Source organism: Manacus candei, unplaced genomic scaffold (assembly GCF_025592945.1).
Source record: "Manacus candei isolate 608988 ecotype Guabito, Panama unplaced genomic scaffold, ASM2559294v1 h1tg000174l, whole genome shotgun sequence".
Taxonomy (NCBI): Eukaryota; Metazoa; Chordata; class Aves; order Passeriformes; family Pipridae; genus Manacus; species Manacus candei.
This window is the reverse complement of record NW_026138222.1, coordinates 720,997-747,611: the sequence shown is the minus strand read 5'-3', so window position 1 is coordinate 747,611 and position 26,615 is coordinate 720,997. Positions and strand designations below refer to the sequence as shown.

Here is a 26,615-nt window from a genome sequence, read left to right as displayed (position 1 = left end):
AATTGGAAAATTATTTATGTCCAGTTTGCCTTCCCCTGCAAGTCACTTAGGAAAAGGAAAGATCTTCCTGCCTCGGATACGTGGCCCAAGCAGAGCCAAGCTCTGGGAGTGATGGATGGTGATAACCCACATTTGCAAATGAATCCAAGAAGAAGCTTTAGAAATCCCCGGATGAAAAGAGGAGAATAAAATTAGATGGAGAATGACTGGTGGGATTATAAAAACATGGGTTATTTTCAGGATCTTTAAATCACATCCAGAGCGTGGCTTGAGCCGGTGGAACTTCCACTTGGAACCTCTGGAGTTCTGCAAAGTCCCATTTTCAAAGCCAGGTGGTCTCTGGGGCACTCTTGTGGCCCATCCTGACAAGGCTAAAGACTAAACAGGCCAGTGGGGGGGGGGAAAGGAATTAAAAAGCAAAATCCCCTCTTGTGTTGCTGTGGGTTCAGCAGGGGAAAATGAGGACACAGCTCCTGAGGATGCAGAATTCCCAGGACAGTCACTTGTTTCAGATTTGCCATACGTTGGACAGGAATCAAGAGGCAGGAAAAACCCAACCCCACGTGAACTGTCAAGCAGGGAGGGAGATTTCTTTAAAAAAGGATGCGGAGAGGGAATAAAAAAATCCAAGGGAGGGGAATGTCAGGAGGCCACATGGAGAGTCCACCCTTAGATCCACGTTTTCCTTAGAGCTCCACTGGCACCTGAGCAAAACTATTGCCCTGAAAACACTTCAGACACGAAAATTATGGATGGAAGGGGCAGGGATAAAACAGAAATATCAGCATTAAGTCAGTTTTTCAGGAATTCTTTACCCAACTACTTCAACCCCACCCCACAGACACAACTTCAGAACTTCTACTCTGCTGCAAATACAAACATAAAGTCGAGCAGATTTTTGAATTAAGGTGAAAACAAAGTGAAAACAATCACCTTGAGGAATTCAGATGATTCCTGACGACATTGGATCAGAAAACTGTCCAGCACTTGGGGGCTCCAGGAGAGCTGGAGAGGGACTGGGGACAAGGCCTGGAGGGACAGGACACAGGGAATGGCTTCCCAGTGCCAGAGGGCAGGGTTAGGTGGGATATTGGGAAGGAATTGGTGGATGGGAGGGTGGGGAGGGAGGTCCAGGTTGCCCAGAGAAGCTGTGGCTGCCCCTGGATCCCTGCAAGTGTCCAAGGCCAGGTTGGAGCAACCTGGGATAGTGGGAGATATCTTACATTCCTGAGAGAAATGGATTTCAGCACGAGGGTGCAAATAAATATAAATAATATAAATAACTTAAATAAACATGAACAATATAAATAACATAAATATAGATAAGATAAATAAATCCTGCTACCTGGGCTGGAGCAGCTCATTGAACCAATGCAGTTTAAAGCAGTGGAAACAACCCAGACCTTTGGGTTTCCACATCTCCATCCCGTTCTTCCAAGTCCCCAGGAAAGACAGGACCCCGAAGCAGGCAAAGCTCTGCACCTCCAGTCCTCACCTGGAGTGTTCCCAAGCAAAACCAGGTACATTTAGGTCACTGACTCTGCCTTAAATCAGCTGGAAGTTATTTTAAGACCCAACCCTCAGACACTCGGTGTTTATATTAAAGCAGCCTCTGTGTCCCAGTGTCACAGACAATAAATCCCCAAATACAAGCACAGTGAAATGATGATGAAAACCTTTGTGGCACTCAAAAACAAGCTAAAATCTGAACTTTTACTCTGTCTGACACAGCAGGGTGTGAGCAGGTCTCTGCTGGGCACCCGGAAAGGGGTTGACATTCCAGTGGGTGTGGATAATTGATAATATAAACCCGTTTTACATGTCCAAAACAAAGAAAAGGGATAAAGTCAGTGAAAGTTCAAGACAAACGGGGTCAAAGTGTTCAGTGACTCATCTCAAGTTTCACTCTGAAGTGTTAAAACACGCCCAAAAGGTTATTTAACCCCTTTAAAGTGGTTTTTTGCTCTTGTTCTCTCCATTTTATTTGTTTATGGAACAGATTCCGTCACATTTCTTTTCCTCTGTTCCACAATGTCCCAGGAACTGGGTAAAGACAGGGAGGATGGACAGCACAAGACCTTTACATGCATTAAAAAGCCACCTGAGCACTGAGCCAAGGTTGAACTTCCCAGATGAGACGAGGCCGGAGCTGCGGGAAAAGGAACATCCAGAGCTCCAAAACTGACATTCACCTACAAGGCTTTTCTGATCCTTTCTGACACAACTCAGAGCCAGATTTGTCCAAGACCTGCCACTCTGATTTCATCAAAGTTGGTTTTTGAACTCTCTGGCAATGAGGACACAGGAACCACAAAAACCGGTGTCCGATGACTTCAGGGATACCAGGAAATCCTGAGGAGGGGTGAAGTTGTGAGGCTGCTTGAGCCAATCCAGCAGCTCTGTGGCACCAGAAGGGAAAGGCTCCTCTTCCTCCTCTTCTCCTGACTGTGTAGGATTTGGCTCTGCATCCAACAGATCCTCTATGAACCCATTCCGCTCATCCCGGAACCTGCATCCTCCCCACCAACCCTCCGACATCTTCTGCAAGGATACCTGGAAAAATCAAGGAGCAACAAAGCAATGGCCCCAAGCTGTGCCAGGGGAGGGTCAGGTTGGACAGCAGGAGGAATTTGTTGCTGGAAAGGGTGGTGAGGCCTTGGCAGGGGCTGCCCAGGGAGGTTTGGAGTGCCCAGCCCTGGAGGTGTCCCAGGAAGGCCTGGCCGTGGCACTCAGTGCTCTGGGCTGGGGGCCAAGGTGGGGATGGGGCCCAGGGTGGATCCATGGGCTGGGAGGGCTTTTCCAACCTCAGGGGTTCTGTAACAAGGGTGTAGAACCCCAGAGTAGAAGTGAAATCTCCTTCAGGCAGCGGGAAGGGGTTGGGATGACTCAAGCCTTGCCCATCTCGCAGAGGGAAGAAGGATCTCCCTGACAGAGGACAGTGGTTATCACAGATCCCTTTCTGCCCCTGGTCACCATTTCCACAGGAGACTTGGCAGAGAGGAAACACTTGCCAGGACTTCAGCAGCTCCCTGAGTTAACATAAAATACAGATAATGGCAATTTAACATCCTGGGCTGGGAGTCAGAGGGTCCAAGATACCCAACCTTTCCTGGGACCTCCAGAGAGGGAGAGGGGGACACAGTTCAGGGCAGTCATGTGGGTAAACCCTGCACAAAGAAAGGCAAAGCTTCTCTAGCAGGGAAATACAGCACTTGTCATGACCACAAACATTAAAAAAAAAATAAGAAAACAGACCAAAAAGGACCCAGCTTCTTCCCAAACCCAGTTAAGAAAGTCCAGAGAAACCACCAGAAGAGCAGAATTCACCTGATCTCAAAGACCAAGTCATTTGATTTATGAAGTATTAGGAAGGAATTCCTGGCTGGGAGGGTGGGAGGCCCTGGCCCAGGTTGCCCAGAGAAGCTGTGGCTGCCCCTGGATCCCTGGAAGTGTCCAAGGGCAGGTTGGACGGGGTTTGGAGCAACCTGGGTTGGTGGAAGGTGTCAGGGCTGGAACAAGATGGGTTTTAAGGTCCCTTCCAACCCAAACCGTTCCACGATTCCATGACTGATAGAATCCACAACACCTTTCAGCTGCTGGAGCAAGGACAAATTTCCAGATATTTTCAAGGGTTCTGTCTTTTTTTTTTTTAATTTGTTTGGGGAGCCCCTGAATTCCACTTGCTGCAGGCTGTTAGAGCAGAGCTCCCTCCCTGCAGCTCAAGGAGCCTAAAGCTCCCCTTTAATCAACAGCCCCAGCCCTAATTCCCTGTTCCCTCGGACAAACCACAAAGAGCAGGAAACAAAGAACAAACAAACAAGAGAAAAAGCAGCTCAGAGTCCCCACAGCACAACGAGCCCATTGTCTGGGCTGGGCTTTGGCCAGGAAGCTTTGCAGGTCCCTACACACCTACTCAAGCTTTGCTGGGTGACTTGAGGGAGAGGATGCAAAAACCCCACCCAAAAATCCCGGGATGAATCAGCCGGGGGGGCATTAATCCCAACTTCGGATCTGAACCACACTTCTGTCAGACTTTTCCTGTGACTTGACCAAAGCAGCAGCTCTTTTCGTGTTTCAGAGCCGGTCTCAGCAGCTCACTTGTCTTTCTGGAGTCAGATGAGACAACAAACAATGTGCTGTGGCCGTGGTGCCCCGAAGAACACGGAGTGAAGGTGCTGGACGTGTCCAGGCAGTTCCGTGACTCACCCGGGGTCACTTCGCTGCCTCTGCCGTGGAGGAACCAGAAAACTTATTTATATTAAAAATAAAAAGTCATGGAAAAAAAGGAAGAGCCGAGCACAGAAAGTTCTTGGCACTTGGGAGTTACCCAAGAGCTTCTCCGCTGCGGTGACCAGATAAACTCTTTTCCTAACCCAAAATCCACTTCCCTGTAACCATCCCCCAAACCCCGAAATGGTTCTTCAGGCAGTGCTGCAGAGCAGGGTGCTGCTCAGGGGAGTTCAGAGGCTCTGCCCCGTCTCAAAGAAACCGACTCCACTTGTAGAGACTCCCACAAAAATGACATTTATAAGCCATACATTTCAGAACTTCAGAGCTGGAGTTTTATGCCAGACATTTTTTATGGATGTTTGAGTCATCACCAATTCTTTTTTTTTTTATTTTATTTTTAATTACTGGTTTAAAACTACCTAAACCCTTTTTTTTATCCGGGGGCTGTTCCCTTTTAAAAAGCTCAAAAGATATCCTGGAACAGCGTGAGCACAGCTGGGAGAAAACTCCCTCCACACCCAAACACTCCTTCCTACCCTCTGAGGACACTTTCACCCTTCCCTTGAACCCTTTGGATGAGGAAAGGAATCCTGAGGATCGCACTGGAGTGGGGTTCAGAGGGGATGGGGGAAGAGAATGGGTGTGGGATTGCTGGCCATTGTCCAGGCACAGAAAGGACAGGCAGGAAGGAATCTGGAGCAGGGAATAATTCAGGGAGACTGAGCTGGGAAGGCACACGGAGTTACAGGGAGATGCCACACAAAAAGCTCTGCTGGAGCATCAGGTGGGTCATCCTTTCATCTGCCTGTGGTTGCAAAGGGTCTTCAAAGAGCAGGGCACAAGCACTGCCCAGCTGTCACCAGGGGGAAGGGACAGGCACAGGGGGGACAACGTGCCCAAGGTCACCTGAAAACCACAGGCCAGCCAAGTTCTGAGGGTCACACCAGGAGTTCTCTGCCTCTCTTCCTCATCTCCCTGTTTCTGAACAGCTCTTCCTGCCCCAGAGGTTAGTGGATCATAGAATCATGGAATGGTTTGGTTGGAAGGGACCTTAAAGCCCATCCAGTGCCACCCCTGCCACTGGGCAGGGACACCTTCCATGACCCCAGGTTGCTCCAAGCCCTGTCCAACCTGGCCTTGGACACTTCCAGAGATCCAGAGGCAGCCACAGCTTCTCTGGGCAACCTGGGCCAGGGCCTCCCCACCCTCCCAGCCAGGAATTCCTTCCCCATATCCCATCTCTCCCTGCCCTCTGGCACTGGGAAGCCATTCCCCCTTGTCCTACCCCCAGAGGCCCTACCAAAAGTCCACTCCACCTTTCCAAGAAGGCTCCTTTAAGGACTGAAAGAAGGGCCACGTAGCACTTTTCTGACTGTGGAAGGTTTCCCTCCTGAGGAATGGATTCAGGATCCATCCTGAACAATCAGAGTTGCCATCTCTCCACTGTTTTCTCTGCCATCTGGGTGAGAATTGGTGCTGGCACCTCCAACCTCAGAGCGTGGGGAAGCCCAGCCCAGCCTCAGCTTTACTGCACAAGCCAACCCAAGGCCTTCAGCGCTGCCCTCGAGGCTCAGAAACGAGCCAGGAAAGCAGAAACTCCAGTGGTTTTTTTCCCCCAAGCCTCCTTCTGTCAGAACTGACACCTCAGCCCTTCTGCTGGTGCCAAAGGATGAGCGATCCCAAGCAGCTCCTTCACAGAGACAAACACCAACCAGCTCCAGTTGGCTTCTTTTTTTCCCCCCGGGATCAGAAAACAGCTCCTGCTCCCAGCACTGCTCTGTCTGACCATCTGAAGGGACCTGGAGGTCTCCAAACCCCTGTGCAAGTCCTAATCTGCAGTCAGCAGCCTCCCCCCAGGTTCACCCCGACCTCCCCCCCGGGCTCCCTTACGTGTCCTGCCTTTGTCTGATCCTGTTTGTTCCGTAACCACAGAAACAGTTCTCCAAACCTGGTGAGCAGACACAGAACCTTCCGAGACTGGAGCTTCAGGCTTTGTTTCCATTTCAAAGAGCCCTTTGGCCCCCACTCCTCTTTGTCAGCACCTCGGTGAAGGACGCACTTACCGCTTGAGACCCTTCCCTAGCGCACACTCCACATGCTTCTTGCCTTCCCGTGTCTCCAGCTCCCTGCTGAAGGCTTCCTGCCCACCCCCAGTGCCACTCAGCCACACCAGGGCTTCCCACAGCAGAATTTGTTGGCCCGTGGCCACTCAGGTATTCCAAAATCCACGGTGGGACGGGAAGGGCACATCGCCTGCCGTGAGAAACGCCAGGAACAAAACTCTGCTCTAATTCAACCCCAACTCCCCCCAAAACTGAGCTCTCTTGGCACCCCCTGATGTGTGACACTGCTCTTGGGATGGGTGACAAAGCCTGGCACGGTGGGTGGCACCCCTGCCCAAGGCAGGGGGTTGGAATGAGATGATGTTTAAGGTGCCTTTCGGCCCGAAGCATCCCGTGATTCCATCAAACAAACACGTCCATTTACAAACCAACCCTCCTTCCTTTATTACTATTCTGCTCAAAACCCTTCTGGCTGCTGAAGGCTCCCCAGAGGCCCATCCCAACCTCCCTCTTCCCAACCAATGCAATCAACTCATCACACACCCCAGCAACAACTCTGGGAAGAGCCTTCCCTGCACAGATGGTTCTCCTGGACTTCTGCTCTCCCTCCCGAGCGACGGGGATGGAACAGGAGAATTTCAAACCAGGCTTTAAACTAGTTTAGGGGTTTTTTGTTTTTCTTTTTCCTCTCCCTTTCTTTTCACTCCTACTCTGCATCAATTTGGACTGTGTTCAGCTTAAACATTCTGGGCTCCAGTCTGTGGGAAAGGTGTTTACCAAATACTGTGTGTGGGGAGCACTTCCCGGGGATGGAGGGTTTGCTGCCGTGTCCTTGTGGCATCTTTACATCCATCAGGGAATGAGGGGTGTACAGAACCCTTTCCATCCAAGGGAAGCACGTGAGCCAGCACTTGATGGGCCCATCCCTGCATAGCCCCTGCAAACATCACCTTCAGATGGCCTTAAGCTGTAAGGAGGTGAATTTAGATGGGATATTGGGTAGGAATTCTTCCCTGGGAAGGTGGGGAGGAGCTGGAATGGATTTCCCAGAGAAGCTGTGGCTGCCCCTGGATCCCTGGAAGTGTCCAAGGCCAGGTTGGACAGGGCTTGGAGCCACCTGGGCTAGTGGAAGGTGTCCCTGCCCATAGCAGGGGTGGGGCTAGATGGGCTTTAAGGTCCCTTCCCACCCAAACCATTCCATGATTTTGTGTGGCCTGAAACAGCAAAAAGGATCCCAAAAACCTCCTCATCCCACCTGACCAGTATAAAATCAGAGCAGCACAAACCACCACCCTTGAGACAGCGAAGGGTGAAGAGCAGCCACTCATTAAAAAAAAAATCCTCTCTCCCTCTGTTTTCCTTCCCTTGCTCCCTTCCCCCCAGATGTTGACCAGGACACAATTCATCTGTTTGGAAATCATCTGTTTGGGGCAGAGCAGCAAAGCAGCTGCTCCACAAAAGGAAGAACATCTGTAAGGTCACCGAGGAATCACCAGTGAGGAACAGCAGTGTCCTTACACGAGGGAAGAAGGAACCACCAAACAAAGGAACTGTTGAAAGCATGAAGAGAAACCTCTGAGTCACCTTTCACTCAAAAGTACCACGAGATGCCAAGAAACAATGGGTTAAATTGAAAATAATAGGAAAAATTACTTGGGGTTTAGAAAGTGCCCCATGGCATGAGAACAGCTCTGACACTCCAAGGTTTTCATGAAAATTCATATGATGAGTTTTTCCTCCAGCTTTGACATTTAGGGATTTCTCCACCATTGTTCCTCTGTGAATCACAGAATCATTATAGAATCATGGAATGGTTTGGGGTGGAAGGGATGTTCGAGGTCTCTCAGCCTGTGTTCAAAGGACTTCACAGCGACAGACCAAGGGGAAACGGCCTCAGGCTGGGCCAGGGGAGGGTCAGGTTGGGGCTGAGGAGGAATTTGTTGCTGGAAAGGGTGGGGAGGCCTTGGCAGGGGCTGCCCAGGGAGGTTTGGAGTGCCCAGCCCTGGAGGTGTCCCAGGAAGGCCTGGCCGTGGCACTCAGTGCTCTGGGCTGGGGGACAAGGTGGGGATGGGGCCCGGGGTGGATCCATGGGCTGGGAGGGCTTTTCCAGCCTCAGGGATTCTGGGATTCCGAGTTGCTCCAGCTCCCTGTGCTGCCCCTCTGCTCCTCCAGCCATACAAACATCCAGAGGAGCCACATCCAAACTCACCAAAACAACAGCCCAGAGCCACACTGTTCATCCAGAGCTTTTCCACGAGCCAGAACTGGGATAATGAGCCGGAATTGTAGGAATTGGTTCAATGTACAAGCCAAAGGAACCACGAGGCCAGGGCAGAGGTGGCTGTGCATCCTCACCACCACGTTTGGTTCACACTGAGCTCTGCACTCCAACAGCACCTGGACTGGAGAGCTGGAATATTATGGGAAGGAACACTTAAGGAATGAATCCGAGGGAGCCAACGGGTCCTGCTTGTCCGAGACGAGGCTCGGCTCACAAAGGATTCACCCCGAGTGCCCGGCCCTGGATTTTACATAACCCCTTCCCAGGGCAGGGATGAATGGATGCAGCCCTGGCACACCCGGTCCCGGCCCCGCTTCCCAAGGAAGCCCATTTTAATTACAATGGTTGCCACGGCGACGTTAATTCCATCCCCGCTCCGAGTAGTCTCACAACTCCCGACTCCACACCACTAATCAGGAATCTTGCATAACATTAGCAGTGAATAACCCAATTTAAACCAACTTAAAGCCTGGATTATTGCAGGAGATGTTGACTCAAAAAAAAAAAAAAGAAAAAAAGAGGAAAAAAGGAGGGGGGAAAAAGACCCCAAAAGTGTTTTGTTGAGGGAAGTGTTTCCTCTGTGTCCATCTCCAGCAAGTTCTCTGTCACTTTTATCCACGTGGAGGTGAAGGATGAGCCCGAGCAGAACCAAAATTAAACACTATTTGTTGAGTCAAACACAGCCTCCCTAATTTTATAATAAAGGAAAAATAAAAGTACAAAGACATCGTATCGAGGCAAAGGTGCAGGATGAAATATTCCTTGTTATGGGGAGAATAAAACAACCTGGATATCAAACATGGAGAGTTGGGCACAAGGGTCTGTGAGGAAGAGGTTCTCCAAGTTTCTTCCCTGACCACTGCCCATAAGTTGTTTGGAAAATATTCCTGTAATTTCAGTGTAGGTGTGATGAGCAAAGCTGACCTTAGTCTGGACAGAGAAACTCCCCCCAAACCTGCTCTGTTCTTTTTGAGGGGTTGGAACTCGACGACCTCTTCCCAGTGAGCAAAGCCAAGGTGGATCCTTTCTCCAGGAATTTTGAGAGCAGGACTCCTTGAGGTCAGAGCTTTCCACAGGCACCATCCAGTGGTCACTTCCAGGACAGTAAAGCCAAATATCACTTTTCTCCCTATTAAAACACAAATTACTTTTACCTTCACTTCATTATCTTCTCCTTCATGCCCTCTGCTCTCTGGGATTCCTCCTGGACCTCCAGTTCTTATGTTTGTATGGACTCTTCCCTCAGTACCACAGGATGAAGCTCCATTCCTAACTCTGAGAAAGCATCAAAGACATTGTATTGCTCTTTCCCAGCCTGAAATGTCCATAATCCAGCACTTTTCCCAAAGGCAAACCAAGAAGCAGCAAAGCCCTGACCTGCAGGGGTATCAGCCTTGCTTTCTGGGAAGCCCTAAATGGTCCTCCATGAGCTTTAAAAGGGGCAGGGGAAAGAATTCGCTCCCCATTTGTGATATCCCATCAGATAATGTAGACACAGATGTTGTATGCACAGTCCTCAGATCCTACAAAATCACCAGCACAGCCCTGGAGCCTGGAACCCTTTGGGATTGGGGTTGTGCCACACTGCCAAGGTGCTCCTTTGCCTTCATTCCTGCACGAGGGAGGCTTTCAAAAGCATTAGTTCCTCCCCAGTGCCCCTCAGAATCCCATTTGCTACAACATCCCCCAAAACCGTGGCTAGGGATGAACCCCATGGATCAAACCACGCAAGAAGGGCTGAGAAAAAGCCCTTATTGTTGGACAAAGCAAACACAGAGGGGAGAACTGTGGGTGCAACGTCCGGCCTTCGGTTCGCGAACCTCGAACGAAGAAATTCAAAATAACGTCCAGAAGGAGCAGATCCCGTGGATTTGTTGGGAGTTGTGAACCCCAGGAACACAGGGGAGGTTCCACAGCGAGATGCAACAGTGGCTCAAGGGAATTCCCCTCCCTCAATCCTTTGGTGCAGCCGGAGTTGTTGTGCCTGTCCCGTGCTCATCCCGGCGTTATTTGGGCGCGTGACAAAGTCAGACAACAAAAATCAGGATACTCTGGGATTTGGGGTTCTCTGGGATTCAGCACTTCTGCCACTGTTTACTCTACTGCTTGGTTATCCTCCTCTCCAGTGTCTTTTCCCCACCAGCTAAAATTCCCACTGATGTTGGGATTGGGGATTATGGCAAGGTGGGAACAGACCCAAACCCTGACTCCTCTATTTAAGCTTGAACTAAGGTTTTAGCCACTCAAGCCTAAAATCCTTCAGAGCACTAGTCGAGCTTGTTGGACCTTTCCAGAAGACCATGGATGCTAATGAGGAAAACAGATGGATAGAAGCCCCCAGAGGAAACAGGGAAGGGCCAGGAAAAGCTGATATTCCAGCCCTTGCTGACAGGAACACCCCGGCATGGCACGACCTCCTTCCAAATCCTGCCCCTCTCTCCAGACCAGGACACCAACTGCATTGTGGAGCTGTTCCTTTCCAAGCAGAGACCTTCAGTCTCCACGGAATCATGGAATTGTTTAGGTTGGAAAAGCGCTCTGAGATCGAGTCCAACCCTCCCCCAGCACTGCCAAGGCCACCACTGCCCCATGTCCCCAAGTGCCACATCCACAGGGCTTGGAAATCCCCCCAGGAATGGGGACTCCCCCCTGCCCTGGGCAGCCCCTTCCAATGTCTGACAGCCCTTTCCAGGAAGAAATTTTCCCAATTTTCCAACCTGAATCTTCCCTGGCACAACTCGAGGCCGTTTCCTCTTGTCCTGCCACTGTCACTTCTCCACGTCCTGACTTCCCAAAGCAACCCAGCAAAGAGCAAATCTCCCAACAGTCACAGCCAGTGTCCCCCAGCCCCACGAACTTGTCACCTTCCCAGCAATTCCCCACCTTGGAGCACACAGGGCATGAAATAAAGGGACACTTCACCATCTCCTTGTGGTTTCTCAGGCCCAAACTTGGCCAAGTGGCTTCTCAGAGTCCAAAAATAACCAATTAAACAAAAATAATACGTGCCCTCCTTGCCAAGTATCAGACTCAGCGTCCTTGCTGAAAGCACACCCAAGTAATAAAACCTCATGCACACAAGGATCTCCAAGAGAATCAACTCTTTTCTAAATTACTTGAGGATTTTGTTATCAGCTCTTGGAATCTCACCCAGTAACAGCAGAAGGACTGGAGAGGATTCAACGCCAACGAAGAGGAGAAAAACTGCAGCAATTTATTTTACTGAAAGCGCTTCAATTAATGAAAACTGAAATGATGGAAATTACGGCCCAGAGTGTCACAGGTTGGGGGTTTTTTTTTGAACCCAAAAAACCCCCACATCGAACACATCAGTGCAATCTGCAAACAATAAAAGCCATCTCAGCCCATACTGAGAAGGATCCAAGCCCATTTCCCCACCTCCAGAAACACTGGAGTCCTGGAGAGAACCCCAAACCTGAGTCAGCAGGCTTTGGGGGAGCTGGAAGGAAACCACTGGGAACAGATACCGGCACGAACTGCTGGAAGCTGTTTCCCTAAATTGGTCCTTGAGTCATTTTTTATGGGAACAGTCCATTCCCTGGCTTTTCTCACATAACTTCACGGTGAAACATCGATCACTTCACCTCTGAGGAGTAAACAAGAAGCAAAGCTTCCCAACTCCCAGCTCGAGGCACCCTCAGACTCCAATTTTTGAACACTTTCAGAATGAAATTTGCCATCAGGTGGTTCAGCAGTTCCTTGGAAGGGACTAATTTTTCAACTGACTTTTCCTCCTCTTTCTGACACTCATGAAAAATGCAACTGGCTGCCTATTTAAGGCTCTGCCAGGAGAAAAAAAAAAATAAATACCTGGAGTTCCAACAGTGCAATTTAAAGCAAGGTCGGAGCGCTGCAGCTTTCCACTTCACACAGGAAAAGGCTGAAAATTAGGGGAATATTAAGGCTGGGAAGCTGACCAAAAGTAAAGAACCTCCAGAATTATGGTTGTTAGTTATATATTCTGCACATAAGTGCACCCACTGCTGCTGTGTGGAGAACTTGTCTCCATCAGAGGACTGAACAGTTTGAGGGTTGGATTTCCTGATGTTTTGCTCTTCCCCCCGGGAAGCTGCAGGGAGAGTGCGAAGAGTGCAAAGTGCAGAAGACTTTGGGAAGAACAAGGGGTTGGTTGGGCTGTTACCTGCTGCCCTGTGTATTTAAATTCCGTGGTTTCCCCTGCTCCAGGCAGGTCTCTGCAGGCGGGTGCAGGTGCCAGCCCTGCTCTGGGAGCTGCTGCATCCTGGGGAGAAAGGACACCGAGTGACTCAGGTCTGACCAATTCCTGGGGCTGCCTCCATCTGTTCAGACAAGTTTTCAGCAACGCCAGGCACCTCCCCACAGCTGGGCATTCACTGTGGGATCACCCTCTCGTCACGGCTCACCATCCAGGACTTGGAGAAGCTCCCACTGGAGCCGGTGGGAACTCTGCCTCGACATTTAATAAGGGCACAACAGGGTTGGGGACAAAGGTCAGATGGTCCCCAGATCACAGGAACCCCCAAGTTTATTGACAAGTGGCTTTAATTTCAGCACATTCAGAGAATCCTGGAACGGTTTGGGTGGGAAGGGACCTTAAAGCCCATCCAGTGCCACCCCCTGCCATGGGCAGGGACACCTTCCACTAGCCCAGGTTGCTCCAAGCCCTGTCCAACTTGCCCTCATCCAGGGATGAGGAGTCCAGCTATAAACCTGGTACTATCTTGGAAAAGCTGGAAAATACCCCCCAAAGCACCCCAGCCCTCTGGGGAGCCATTTGGAATGTCAGTTCCAGGCTCTCCCCCATCCCTGCTTATCCCAGTGTTACATTTGCAGGAAAGCCTTTCAACTCAGACACAAGCTGGATAACCAACCAACCCCCAGAAAAGTCCCTGCCAGTGTCATTCCCTGCAGGGAACTGCTCTGTTGGTCACAGAATCTTCTAGAAAGTCCCACGAAATCCTCGGCTCTCCTTTAACAGCTGCTTCATCCCAGACATCTGTGCACATTTCTACTATAATAAAACTAAAAGATATTTCAATATGGATTTATATAACTATAAATGTACATTTTCCAATAATAACACTGTGCTAAATTAAACAACCCTCCACAATTAAAGGTTCTCTCTGCAGCACAAACTCTCTCTCTCCATAATTAGGGAGAAGCATCATAAATCAAGGTGCCAATTTAATCAGCTCCACGTAGACTTTTGGAGAATAACAACTTCTGATCAGTCCTGGAGCAGCCTGATCTCATGGAAAGCATCCCTGCCCGTGGCAGGGGTTGGAATGAGGTGGGTTTTAAGGTCCTTCCCACCCCAAACCATTCCATGACTCCATTATAACCTCAGCATTCCTCATTCTAGGAACTCTATTTTGGAGTAAGCACAGAGAAACTGAGCTGCTCCTACAAAACATATCGAGTTTCCAAGTTTCCTTAGGAAGACAGTGGTTCATCAACAGCTCCACCTGCAAAGGCTGAGTTCCTGCTCTGGGAAGAGCTGTGCAAGTTTTTGATGCAAAAAAACGCCAGGCCAACGTACTTCAACAACACTGGCCTTCCCCAAATATATCTGGGAACAAAAAACAACCCACAAAACCATATTTCCTAAAGCTATTCTGCCCACCAGCGATTTACTGCTTCAAGGTCTCGAGTGGAAAAAGGGTCAGATGAGAAATGTTCTCCAAAAAATGATTTTTTGGGTTTTTTTTTTAAATCTTTGGCCTCCCAGCTGCCTGAAAAAGCATTATTCCACGTTCCTCGGGCCTCTCTTGTCATTTAGTGGCTTCTCCCAGCGCAGGGTTTGGATTAATGCAGTGCACAAACACCCCCAGCTGTGCTCTCCAGGATCACCTCTGCGAGGGACAGCGGCATTTCCCACAGCTGCAGAGAGAACAGGACTGACCAAACCCTTCCCTCCCTTTTCACCTCGTGGCAATATTTCCCCTGGGTCTCAGGGAGATCCCCTGGAATGGATGATTCTGACGGGGTTGATGCTGGGACTGCAAACACGGCCCGTTTTTGCCTCCCTGCGTCAGCGCCGGCTGCTCCTCCCGGGAGCTCCCACACCTCGTGCTCCCATTTACAAACTTCCCAGCACAAAAATAAAGCCCTGAACTGACACCAGAGCAGCCACCAAAGGATGGAACTAAACTATGGCTTTTCTAGCCCGAAATTGAGGCATTTCAGGGTTTTTTTCCCTTGGCTAGAATTGCCTTTCGCTGCAGACCTGAGCACCGAGGATTGGGTGCAAGAAATACTCAAAGCTTATTTTATCCTTAACTCCCTCTTTTCCTCCCTGTCACTTTGTTGCTCATTCCAAGCCCCGGAGTGTAACAGTTTCGCTGGGATTTAAAGCAAACAGCCTCCAGTGATTTTCTTTAGAGGCTGGACTTTATTTCTCAGGCTCTTCCACTCCTCATTCACATTTGTAACCTACAGCTTCCCGTTTCTACACAGGGATTGAACAGGACATCAACCATCCTACCCCAAGGAGGTTTCCTTCCCATGACTGAGGTTCTACTCTCGGGCTTCTGGCTGGAATCTGCAAAATTGAAATAGAAAATAAATCACAGAATTACAGAAGGGTTTGGGCCGGAAGGGACCTTAAAGATCACCCAGTTCCATCTCCCCCTAAATATCTATTTATAATATTCTAAATACCAAAGAAAAAAAAGTTAAGTGTTTGGTTTTTTGTAGCCTCCCACTGTGGCAGCTCTATGACATTTTGAGAATTCCACTCTTTCAGCGTTCCTTGATTTAACCAACGCTGCAGGTCCCCTGTCACGTGCAGAAATCTTCCCGTTACACCTGGGCTACCTGGATCCTTCCTTCCTTTCCAGCTTTCCCTCCGTCTCCTCCTCGCTGGAGTTCAATCGATCACGTTGTTTTCCAGTTCACTGGGCAGAGTTGAAAACAAAACCCGAGAGGTCACACACGGCTCCGGAGGCCGCAATTCCCTTCCCCGGCTCATTTTTCACGCGCCGACTCGGGGCCAAAGCTACGACAACGCCTTTAATTGCCCATAAATTCAAAGATCGGGTTTCTGGCCCTCCAGGAAAGACACAGACACAAAGATCTTTCTGTGCTCCGCTAATTTTGACCCGAGACAGGAGCAGAGGTGCAGTGCCACGGCCTTTCCCAGCCACAACGTCTGAGGTTCCCCGGCCTGCGCCCCGTTCCATCTTACAGCCTTCCACGGTGCTCACAGCCATCGCTGCCCTGTCCCTTCTTCCCCAGCCTCCTTTAATCTCCTCTTCCCTCCCCAGTCCTCGGTCCCAAAGGTTGAGGTATCGATCTGTGCACACAGTTCCAGGCACCTTCTTAAAATTAAGCGGCACGTCTCCGCCGGAGACAGCCCACGATCATCACAGGTAATAAAGGAACATGGCCTCCCTCCCATGACAAGGTTTTCCTAAACAGCATTCCAACCACGCTCATTATGTGCAGCACTTGGGAATTCAGCCCCAGGGGGAAGCATTTATTACCTGGCATAAGTGAGCACTGGGGTTTAGAAGGAAATGGAGCGGAGCGAGCAGAAGAGCGGGGAAGGAGGATGTGGGAAATTCCCAAAGGAGCCAAAAAACCCCACCCCCCTGCCCCACAAAAGGGGGGAATTCACCCACATTTTACGAGGGAGAAGCGACGTTTCCATCACAGGCGGTGAAATCTGCTGGGAGCCAAGGTCAGAGTCATCATTTAGACAAGCCACATGAGAGTCATTTATAGTCCTAGCAGAACAAAACCTCCCCTGGCAGCTCCCGGTCAGGTGATGTGCCAGTCCAGCGAGCAGCAGGCATTTATCTGGATGCAATCCCTGCACCAGGGGGGGTTTCACGCTCAGGAGTTTCAGGAGGGTTCTACTCAAGCAGTGACATTACACAAGGGTGTCACCTCATTATTTGTCCCTCTCCCACAGACAAAAGCCACCCCTTCTCACAGCCCCTGGCTCTGGAAGAGCAAGCTGTGCCCTGCTCCAGCCCACCCAATGAACCAGCAGCACCAGCAAATCAACCCCTCCCCAGCCTAAAACCTCTGCTAAGGAGCAAAAGAACACAGCTTGAACCCCAAGGAGTCAGCCTGGGCTTTGTGCAGAGGGGTTGGCACAGGAGAAAAATAACCTTTTGCTTTGTAAATTGGTATTTGCTTCATATGAAACTTTGCAGCGACACAGTTGCTGCCGTTTAACCTTCCCAGTGTGGGGTACAAGCAGTCACAAAGCCTCACTTGCCTACAAAGCCTGGCTTGCCAAGCACTTCAGAATCATTAAACCAAGGACTGAATCTGTTTAAATCAAAGTTATTCTTATGGGGGGGGGGGTTGGAACTGCATGAGCTTTATGGTCCCTTCCAACCCAACCCATCCTGCGATTCCGTGATTCTTCTCTCAGCAAAAGAGGGGCACAGAGTTATTACAAGGCTGAGATCATCCAACTAATCAGTTTAAGAGTCTTAATTGCAGCTCCCACTCCACGAACAACAACATTTCCAGAAGTTCCGTGGCTCTCAGCCGCTCTGATCAAGGAACGCTCAAGGAATTAACACAAGTGGCCACCACCCCCCCAAAGCTGATGAGCGATCACCTCATCATCAAAACACCACATTTCAACCCAAAATCGCAAACAATCCATGTGACTCAGGGCCTGACTCACAGGCAGGGGTGAGTTTAGCCCAGGACACCTGAGGTTGTTACTCAGCCCCTCGGTTCAGTTCCCCTCGCTGCGGGAGCGGGGCCGGCAGAGCTCCCCACGCACCTCCTGACTCTCCCACAGCCACATCCGTGCCACAGCCCGGCCAGGGCAGCATCCAGCTGCTGCTGGAGAGGCTTTTCCATCCCTCCCATCCCCACCAACCCGCCCCTGTGCCGTGGTGTGACCCCAGCACACCGTGACACTGCTCCCGCCCCGTTCCCGGCTCTTCCTCGGCCCCGCGTTGGACGGAATCGCGTCAGTGGAAAACCTACTCGACCTGCAGGGAGCAATTTTGTGCAGTTTGAGCTCCCTGATGTTGGAGCCGTGGGAGAACCCGGCAGGAGGGTCAGGAGAGGGTCTGGAGAACTGCTGAGCTCAGGCCAGTATCCCACACCCCAGGCACAGAGGGAGCTCCGGACAAGCGGGATTCGGCTCCGTCCCCCTGCACAGGCACCCGTGGAGGTCACAGACACATCCACAGGCACAGGCAGCTGCACAAGTCCAGTGCCACTGCAAAAATGAGGAATTTCAGCCATTTCTGGAGAGCACAGAACAGCAGCAAGAATCTAAAGGGAACAACAACACCCCATCTCCCCTGGGATCTCATGGGAATCACCCCGCAGGTAGCAGAGACAAGCCCAGAACTACCTATAGTGTGTATATATATAATATATATATGTGTTATATATATATATACACACTACATACATATAAAAATATAATCTACATATATTTTCTATATACATTATCTACCCATAGGCTACTACTCCCTATTTTACACTCTACCAAGGAAAATGGTAGAAAATGAATTCAAGCCTCCAAAGGCAGACATAAGTAAAGCACTAAACTGGCATAAAAGTAGATTTAAAATGAGGGTGGTATTAGAAAAAAGAAAAAAGAGTCATTGCTGTTTTCTGGGAACCCTGTTTTTGTCTTGGAACTACAAAATCAAAATTTGGCAGCGCAGCATTTCAGGAATGCGTGTTAAAATATCAGGGAAAGGAAAAAACACAGGAAAAATATATAAATATAATATCTAAACCACATAAAATACAATAAACAGGTCGAGAAAAACCTACTGAGATTTTCTTCTCCCAGACAAACACTGTTAAGAATTACAGTTTCACTGCAAATTTAATCTATTTTAACTAGACCTTTACCTTTATTTCAGCAAGGTTCCATTGGCTCTGACTACAGAAATTTATCTGCTTCTTTCAGGCTTATTTTTGCACTAAACCTTCTTCCCCCAGATGCTTCAGCTCCACATGCCTGATGTTACAGTCACAGGCCTGGGAACGATTTTATGGCTACCAAACCCGGTGGTTTATGCCATGACTTCCCAAGGAACAGTGGGAAGGACTCTGGATTTGTGGCTCCAGTAAATAAAATTCCTCCTGACCACTGTGGAGTCACCAGAACACGGGCTGAAGTCACTGGGAAGCAACAGAGCAGGGAAAAGCAAGGGAAGGAACAGCCTGTACTCCCAGATCCCCCCCAACAACACACCCAGCTTCCTTTAGCAACCAGACAGATTGGCAGCTCCCAAACAAACCCGGCACAGGAGCCAGCTGGGCACTGCTGCTGCTCCACCAGCCTCCTGGCTGCTCCTCCCGCATCCAGGTTTCTCCTGGAAGCCTGGCATCCCTCTGCTCTGCCCTTGGGAGGCACCTGCTGCTGTGACTCGGAGCATCCAGGCAGGGATACGGGATTGGAGCTGGTTTGACCCCACCGAGATGCCCCTTCCCTCCCCGACTCACTGATGGAATCCGACGCCACGGAATTCGGGAGAGGAGTGCGGGGAGAAAAACCCTATCTGTGGTTTAACACACAAAAAATAAGAATGGAGAGGGATAAGAGAGGAGTTCAGAAGCATTAAGAACATTTGAGGAGAAATATGGATGCCCCGAGGGTCTCTAAAAATAGAGATGGAATTAGGATATCAAATGGAGAGGGCTCCAGACACTGGGGAGGGGAGTCACGATTTTAGCAGAAAAATGTCCTTTACTGGGGAACTGAACCCCAGAGCAGGGATTCCTAAAGGGATGGAGGAGCCCTTGATCCAGACAACCCTGCCTTACAGGGATGTGCTCCTTCCCAAGAAGTCTCCAGGAGAGACTCCAGTTTCAGGGAAGCCACACGGAAGGAGATCGTGGTTACGGAGACAAACTCCCTCAGCCTGGGTCTTCCACGGGGAGAGAAAACATCAGAGCAACGAGGAAAAAGGGTGGAAGCCCATCAGTATGGAGATGGAGTGAGGTGGGAGGTTCCCCTTGCGACAGGGACATTTCCCCTACATCCCCCAAAAGGTTCTTGCACTATGAGGAAAAACTCCTTCTGCTGAGATTTCCAACGGGAAGGATGCCAGGCCCCAGCAACTCGGGAGCCTGTGGAAAACGTGCATCCCCTACATCCACCCACAGTGGGATGTCTGGCTGTACCTACAGCATTCCCTACTCCAGGGAGTATCCATGTCCATGGGTGCATCCACCTGGGGAGCTCGGATGGATCTACGAGAACAGGTCACACCTACACATGGATAATGCACCTACCCAGAGGTTACTCACTCCCTGCACCTACCCCGAGGGGACGGTGGGTACCTGCCATATCCACAGGTGCACATCCAACACGGATCCAACCAGGAACACCACGTGATTCCAGAGGGCAGCCAGGACAGGGGCACTCCTGGGAAAGGGGCACTCCTGGGAAAGGGGCACTCCTGGGAAAGGGGCACCCCAAGGACCCCCCCGGGGTGGGTGCAATCACGTCCCCAGCCCTACCTCCCGAGGCACAGGGATCTCCAGCATCCAGCCTGGACACACCTGGCCGTGCCCCGCGTGCCAACGTCACCGGCAGCGCTCGGAACGTTTTTATCTGGGCCTTATCCATATTTCCAAGCGAGCAGATAACCCTGGGGACATGAACCTGGAGTGAACCCACACACACCCCAGAGCTCACATACCGCATTGCCCACAGACATCCCAACGCCTGGGGGTGCAAGAGCGGGGTGTGAATGCACCCAGTGTCACTCGAGTGTGCAGGAGCGGGGTGTGAATACACCCAGTGTCACCCAGGTGTGCAGGAGTGGGGTGTGAATGCACCCAGTGTCACCCAGGTGTGCAGGACTGGGGTGTAAATGTACCCAGTGTCACCAGGTGTGCAGGAGTGGGGTGTGAATGTACCCGATGTCATCCAAGTGTGCAGGACTGGGGTGTAAATGCACCCAGTGTCACTCGAGTGTGCAGGAGTGGGGTGTAAATGTACCCAGTGTCACCTGAGTGGAGTGTAAAGACACCCAGTGTCACCTGGGTGTCCAGGAGTGGGGTGTGGATGCACCCAGTGCCACCTGAGTGGGGTGTAAAGACACCCAGTGTCACCCAGGTGTGCAGGAGTGGGGTGGACACACACCCAGTGTCACCCAGGTGTGCAGGAGTGGGGTGGACAAGCACCCAGTGTCACTCAGGTGTGCAGGAGTGGGGTGGACACGCAGCCAGTGTCACTCAGGTGTGCAGGAGTGGGGTGGACACGCACCCAGTGTCACTCAGGTGTGCAGGAGTGGGGTGGACACGCACCCAGTGTCACCCCACGCGTACCCGCAGCACAGGCACGGTGGGCGGGGGGGCGGCCCGAGGCACAGACAGGACCCCCAGCCACGGGAGAACGTGTCCCCCAAACGCAGCCGCGGCACCGGAGCACCCGCACGGCCACAGGGACATCCCCCCGGGACCCCGGGAGCGCCTCGGGGCTCGGCGGGGACCCCCGCGCCGGTCGCCGGTCCCCGCCCGGGGGGAGGCACCGGCGCGTCCCCCGGCACCGGGCCGGCCCCCCTGCCCTCCGCGGGGGTGTCCCCCGGTCAGCGCCCTCCGTTACCTTCTTGACGGTGCGCGGCGCCTCGGTGACGGTGCCGTCGGGGCTCACGAGCGCCTCGGCCGCGGCGCCGCCGCTGTCGCCGCCGCCGTCGCGGTGCCGGTGCTGGGGGTGGTGCGGGTCGCTCCTCTTCATGGCCGAAGCCTGCGGCGCCTTGGCGGCGGCCGAGGACAGCCCGGCGGCCGCGGACAGCCCGGGGCAGCCGCTGCCCGGAGGCCGCTCGGCGGAGGGGGCCGGGGCCGCGTCCCGCTCGGCGCCCGGCACGGGGCAGGCGGCAGCGGCCACGCCGTGCCCCGCGCCGGGAGCGCCCACGGGCTCGCACGGCGGCCCCGCCGCCTTGTCCATGGGGCCGCCGAGCTCCTTCAGCTCCACGGCGGGCGCGGCCACCGCCACCTGCACCGACATCGCCGCCGCCGCCGCTGCTGCCGCCTCCTCCGGCTCCGGCTCCCCAAGGGCCGCCGGCTCCGCTCCGCCCCGGCCCGGCCCGGCCCGCCCCGCCGCCCTCGGGGCCGCGCTGCACCACGGGAACTGCAGTCCCGCCGCCCGCGCCCCGCCCCGCCGCGACTACAGCTCCCGGCAGCCCCCGCGGCGTAGCTGCGGACACGCCTTCTCGCGGCGCCGCGCGGGGCGCGATGGGAGTTGTAGGCCTGCGCGGGACTGCCGGCCGTGGCTGAACGTCCGTCCAGGTGGAGAAGTTTAGTTGGTGTTTACTCGTTTTGGTGGATTTTCGGTGTTTCAGCCTCCGGGCACAGGATCGGTGCTGTTGGAAAAGACCTCCAAGATCATCGAGTCCACCCTGGGCCCCATCCCCACCTTGTCCCCCAGCCCAGAGCACTGAGTGCCACGGCCAGGCCTTCCTGGGACACCTCCAGGGCTGGGCACTCCAAACCTCCCTGGGCAGCCCCTGCCAAGGCCTCCCCACCCTTTCCAGCAACAAATTCCTCCTCAGCCCCAACCTGACCCTCCCCTGGCCCAGCCTGAGGCCGTTTCCCCTTGGCCTGGCCCTTGTTCCCTGGCAGCAGAGCCCGACCCCCCCGGCTCCCCCCTCCTGGCAGGGACTTGCAGAGCCAGAAGGTCCCCCCTGAGCCTCCTTTGCTCCAGGATGAGCCCCCCCAGCTCCCTCAGCCCCTCCTGCTGCTCCTTCCCAACTCCTTCTCTGAACTCCATCACTCATCAGACTTTGCATCCTCCCAGTGTCAGCCAGGCGGTTCCTTGGGCCGGGTGTGCCAGGAAAACCCATGGAAAGGAGGAGCCGCAACATCCTGGCACAGGGAGCCTGGAACTTGCTGTCCTGCCAGGTCTGCCAACCACAGAGCCCTGCCACAGGCACAAGGCAGTAAGGAGCTGCCTTTTCTAAATCCAGTTCTTTGGGAACGTGCCTCTTAAGGAATGCAAACCCATCTTTTTATTATTATCATTTCTTTTGAGAGCAGCCCTGAGAGAAGGATTTGGGGTGTTGGTGGGTGAGAGGCTGGACATGACCCAGCCCAGAACCCCCCCGTGCCCTGCACTGATCCCACAGCAGGGCAGGGGGGATTCTGCCCCTCTGCCCCCTCAGCTGAGACCCCCCTGCAGAGCTGCTCCAGCCCTGGGAACAACAGCAGGAGGACGTGGAGCTGCTGGAGAGAGTCCAGAGGAGGCCCCGGAGCTGCTGCCAGGGCTGGAGCCCCTCTGCTCTGAGTGAGTTCCCCTGGAGAGCTGGGGGGGTTCCCCTGGAGAGCTGGGGGGGTTCCCCTGGAGAAGAGAAGGCTCCAGGGAGAGCTGAGAGCCCCTGGCAGGGCCTAAAGGGGCTCCAGGAGAGCTGGAGAGGGGCTGGGGACAAGGGATGGAGGGACAGCACACAGGGAATGGCTTCCCAGTGCCAGAGGGCAGGGATGGATGGGATATGGGGAAGGAATTGCTGGCTGGGAGGGTGGGCAGGCCCTGGCCCAGGTTGCCCAGAGCAGCTGTTTATTATCATTATCATCATTATCATTACTGGGTTATTGCAGTATCTCTGGGCACACGCCAAGGACTGAAGCCTGTGGTTTTGGGGCTGAGTGGATGCAAAGGGAGGTCACATCCAACATGTTGGGCCAGTTGGAGACAAAAGGACAGGGATGTGATCAGGCAAGCAGGAGGGATGTGGAAAAGGCTGGGAAACAGAAAGGCAGGAAACTCTGCAAGCTTGAGGGGAGCTTCAGGTCCACCAGAAATGCCAAGAGTTAGAAACATGAGGGACAAACACCTGGCAAGATTGGGATGATCCAGTGTCGAATTCCCAAGTTAAGTCACTCATAAGCCCCGGAGGAGCTCAGAGCTCAGGAGGAGCTGGAGGAGAGCAGAGGGAGAGGAGACAGAGAGAGGGAGAGAAAGGAGAGGGGGGAGCTCACTGAAACCTCCCCAAAAATCAAGGAGTGGAGCAATGGAAGGAGCGGGCAGCAAAACCTGGAAGCTGAAGAAGGATTTCAGGAAAGAAAGGGTTGTAAAGCATTTAATGGGCTCCGAGGCACCGGAGAGGACGACGGGAGGAATGTGAGAGGGGGATTGGAGTTAAAGGAGAAGCAGCGCATTACTTTGTCCTTGGAAAGTGATGAGAACTCCCGACTTTACTGAACTAACGCTGTTTCCTACTGAAGCAAAATCAGGATCCGATTCCACAGCACGTTTCTCCCTCTGCCAAGGATCAGAAAACTCCGTCTCGGGGCTGATTTCAGTCTCGAAGGGGCCTTTGAAAACAGAGCTCTTTGAAAGCCGCTGTGGGAGGGATTTGAAGCTGTGGCAGACGAATATCCCTCCCCTTCCATCGACGCTGCAAGACCAGAGCAGGCTCCGAGCAAATCCCAGCTCCTGCTGCGGAGAGGGGCTTGTGCTGACCCGGTGCCGGCAGAAATCCTCCAGAATTTATCGTCTCCCGGTGCCACAGGTCTCCCGATCCGACAGAAAAATGCCAGGTTGTTTTGCCCCCCCTTGACCGAGGCAAAATCCTGATCCCGGGTTTGGTCCTTTGGACCAGCATTGCCCACCTGGCTCAGGATCTTCACCCTCCTGCCCTTTCAAACGGTGCAGTCCTCAAATGGGGAGGTGTTTTCCCAGGAAAAAGGTCCTACCCTGATCTCAGCACACCCAAAAGCCCCGGTGCTAACTGGATGTGTCTCCATCCCATCACGGCACAAACCCCTCCTAAACAGACTCTGTCACAGCCTCCAGAGATCCACACGAGTGGAGCAAAGAGCTGGGCTGTGCTCCGAGATCTATCTGGGAAAACAAGGGATATCAGCAGAGGAAGGGAGAGGCTGTTTGGTGAGGGAGGATGGAGCAGCTGGAACAGTCAGGGCTCTGTGAGAGCCGTGCCAGAGGGAGGTTGGGGCTGGCGTGGGGAGGACAGCGAGGTCGGGATGCCTTTGCCTGGCAGTTGGGCACCCAGGTGGGGTGGAGCAGAGGTGGGACACAGGCATGTTATCCCCCAAACTGGAGCCAGTCGTAGCCCAAAGGTGAGGGGAGAGCAAGGTCAGACATGGATGTCAGATGTGTCTCCTCTTTGCCTTCAAGAGGACAGAGGGGACAAGAGGGAACGGCCTCAGGCTGGGCCAGGGGAGGGTCAGGTTGGGGCTGAGGAGGAATTTGTTGCTGGAAAGGGTGGGGAGGCCTTGGCAGGGGCTGCCCAGGGAGGTTTGGAGTGCCCATCCCTGGAGGTGTCCCAGGAAGGCCTGGCCGTGGCACTCAGTGCTCTGGGCTGGGGGCCAAGGTGGGGATGGGGCCCAGGGGGGATCCATGGGCTGGGAGGGCTTTTCCAACCTCAGGGGTTCTGGGATTTTCTGGCAGGTGACAACCAGGGAGGAAGGATGGAGGAAATCCCAGGTGCTCTGTGTGGACACCCACGCTTTGATCTTAAACAAAGAAGGAAATCCCAAGTTTTTCTCCCCCACCACAGCCACAAAATCGAGTGTGGCTGAGCCATTCACCTCCTGATTGGCCACATTCCCTGAAACCCTCCATCCAAGCACACCATGCCATGGGGAATGGTTGGCATCATGTGGCAGTGCCAGAGGCAGGACTCATTACTTCCACAGTCTGGTTTGCCCATTCCTGTGATGTTCAGCCCTAAAAGCAGTGCTGGAATACGGAATCAGCAGCCAGGAGTGTGACAGAGGGCAGGACAGCTCCATATGGATCCTTTTCACTTCCCTCCTCCCAGTTCAAAGCAGCCAAGCTGCTGTTACCTGGGATGGTACTGGCTCCTCTCCAGCCCCACAGTGATCCAGCTGCAGGGAAGCTTTTCCCAGCACCACTGCAACAGCTGAGCCTTCCAGGCACGAAGAAAAGAGGGAAAAGAAGAGATTTCTATGGAAGTTTTTCAATTCTTTAAGACACCAGCACCCTCCTGGATCCCAAAAGACGGTTGCCATCCTGCCAGGATATATAATTCCAAACTGGAAATCAATACCACCCTATAACATTCCCCCTTCTGATTGTCCCTCTGTCCCACTGAGAGAAATTTTGGATGTTTTTCGGATGATTCAGCATTTGCCCATCTGATTCCAGCAATCCCATTTTCCTGCAGCCATCAATTCCTCCTGTCAACATCCCTGTGACCAGCCTGGGCTATCCAGAGTTCTCCTTCATTTAATTATGGCAAAGGCAACCAGCTGGATGGACAATGCCAGCCTTTGTCCCTGGGGATGAGTGGCTAAGTGGATTCACAGGGAATATCATCCAGATTTCTTGAACTCTCCCTGCTTTGCCCCAGTGAAAGCTCTGGGGGTGCTGAGGAGACCTGAGACCCTCTGTGGTTTGATCTCCTGCACTTCCCACGGGAGCATTTGAGCTTTTCCCCACGGATATTCGAGGTACAGCCAGAGAAATTAATTGGATTTTGGCAGCCAGTGGGTGACACCTGGGTCACCCAAGGGAGGAGATTTGTCCCTCAGCTCCTTAAAACTTGCCAGGACCTCCACTGATGCTGAAGGAGTCGGAGGGAGATGATGCTCTTGCAGAAAAATTCAGGGAAACGTGATCCAGCCTTGTCCTGGATCGGCCACCCCGGGGGGCTCCCATCCCTTCCCTGGTCCCACATCCCATTGTGGGTGACCACAAGGGCTTTCCCTGCTCCAAAGGGTGGTTCCCTGGATGGGGTTTCACTCAGGAAACCCATGGCAGTGTCTGTGCTCCCCATCCCTGTCCCCTGACAGGAGTAAGGTGGGAAAGGGAAGGCAAAGGCACCTCCCCACCACCTTGTTCTTCATTTTTATTCCCAATTATCCTTATTCTCCTGCAAAACCTGAGCCTGAGCAGCATCCCCACCACGAGCACCAGCTGCTTTTGGGTGTGGGTGCTCAGTGCTCCCAGGGAAAAGCAGGAATCAGGAACTGGGCTGAATTTGTCCCGTGGTGGGTGGTGTTTCATCCCTTTTAACCATCATTATTTAAATCATCACTATTTAAATAGTGAGGTTTGGTGACTGCTCCCAATCTTTCCACGCTGCTTCCACCTTCCAAGCCTCCAGTGAGGA

The 26,615-nt window shown here is 52.7% G+C and overlaps 1 protein-coding gene and 1 long non-coding RNA gene across 3 annotated transcripts in view; one reads left to right on the top strand and one right to left on the bottom strand.

Annotated features, from left to right (window-relative positions):
• Positions 1 to 21,544, bottom strand: part of AHCYL2 (adenosylhomocysteinase like 2) — a 79,752-nt gene extending 58,208 nt beyond the window's left edge. Inside the window, exon 1 of the mRNA XM_051773705.1 lies at positions 21,128 to 21,544. Within this exon, the coding sequence (XP_051629665.1) occupies positions 21,128 to 21,529 (402 nt within the window). The 5' untranslated portion in view covers positions 21,530 to 21,544. The remainder of the gene's footprint in view (positions 1 to 21,127) is intronic.
• LOC127463823 (uncharacterized) lies at positions 20,250 to 21,105 on the top strand. Of its 2 annotated transcripts, none has more exons than XR_007901002.1 (3): positions 20,250 to 20,372; positions 20,413 to 20,638; positions 20,680 to 21,105. It is a non-coding gene; the product is annotated as an uncharacterized LOC127463823 (long non-coding RNA). The 2 variants fall into 2 exon arrangements; XR_007901001.1 differs by having other exon boundaries at positions 20,721 to 21,102.
• Positions 21,545 to 26,615: the final 5,071 nt, after the last annotated feature.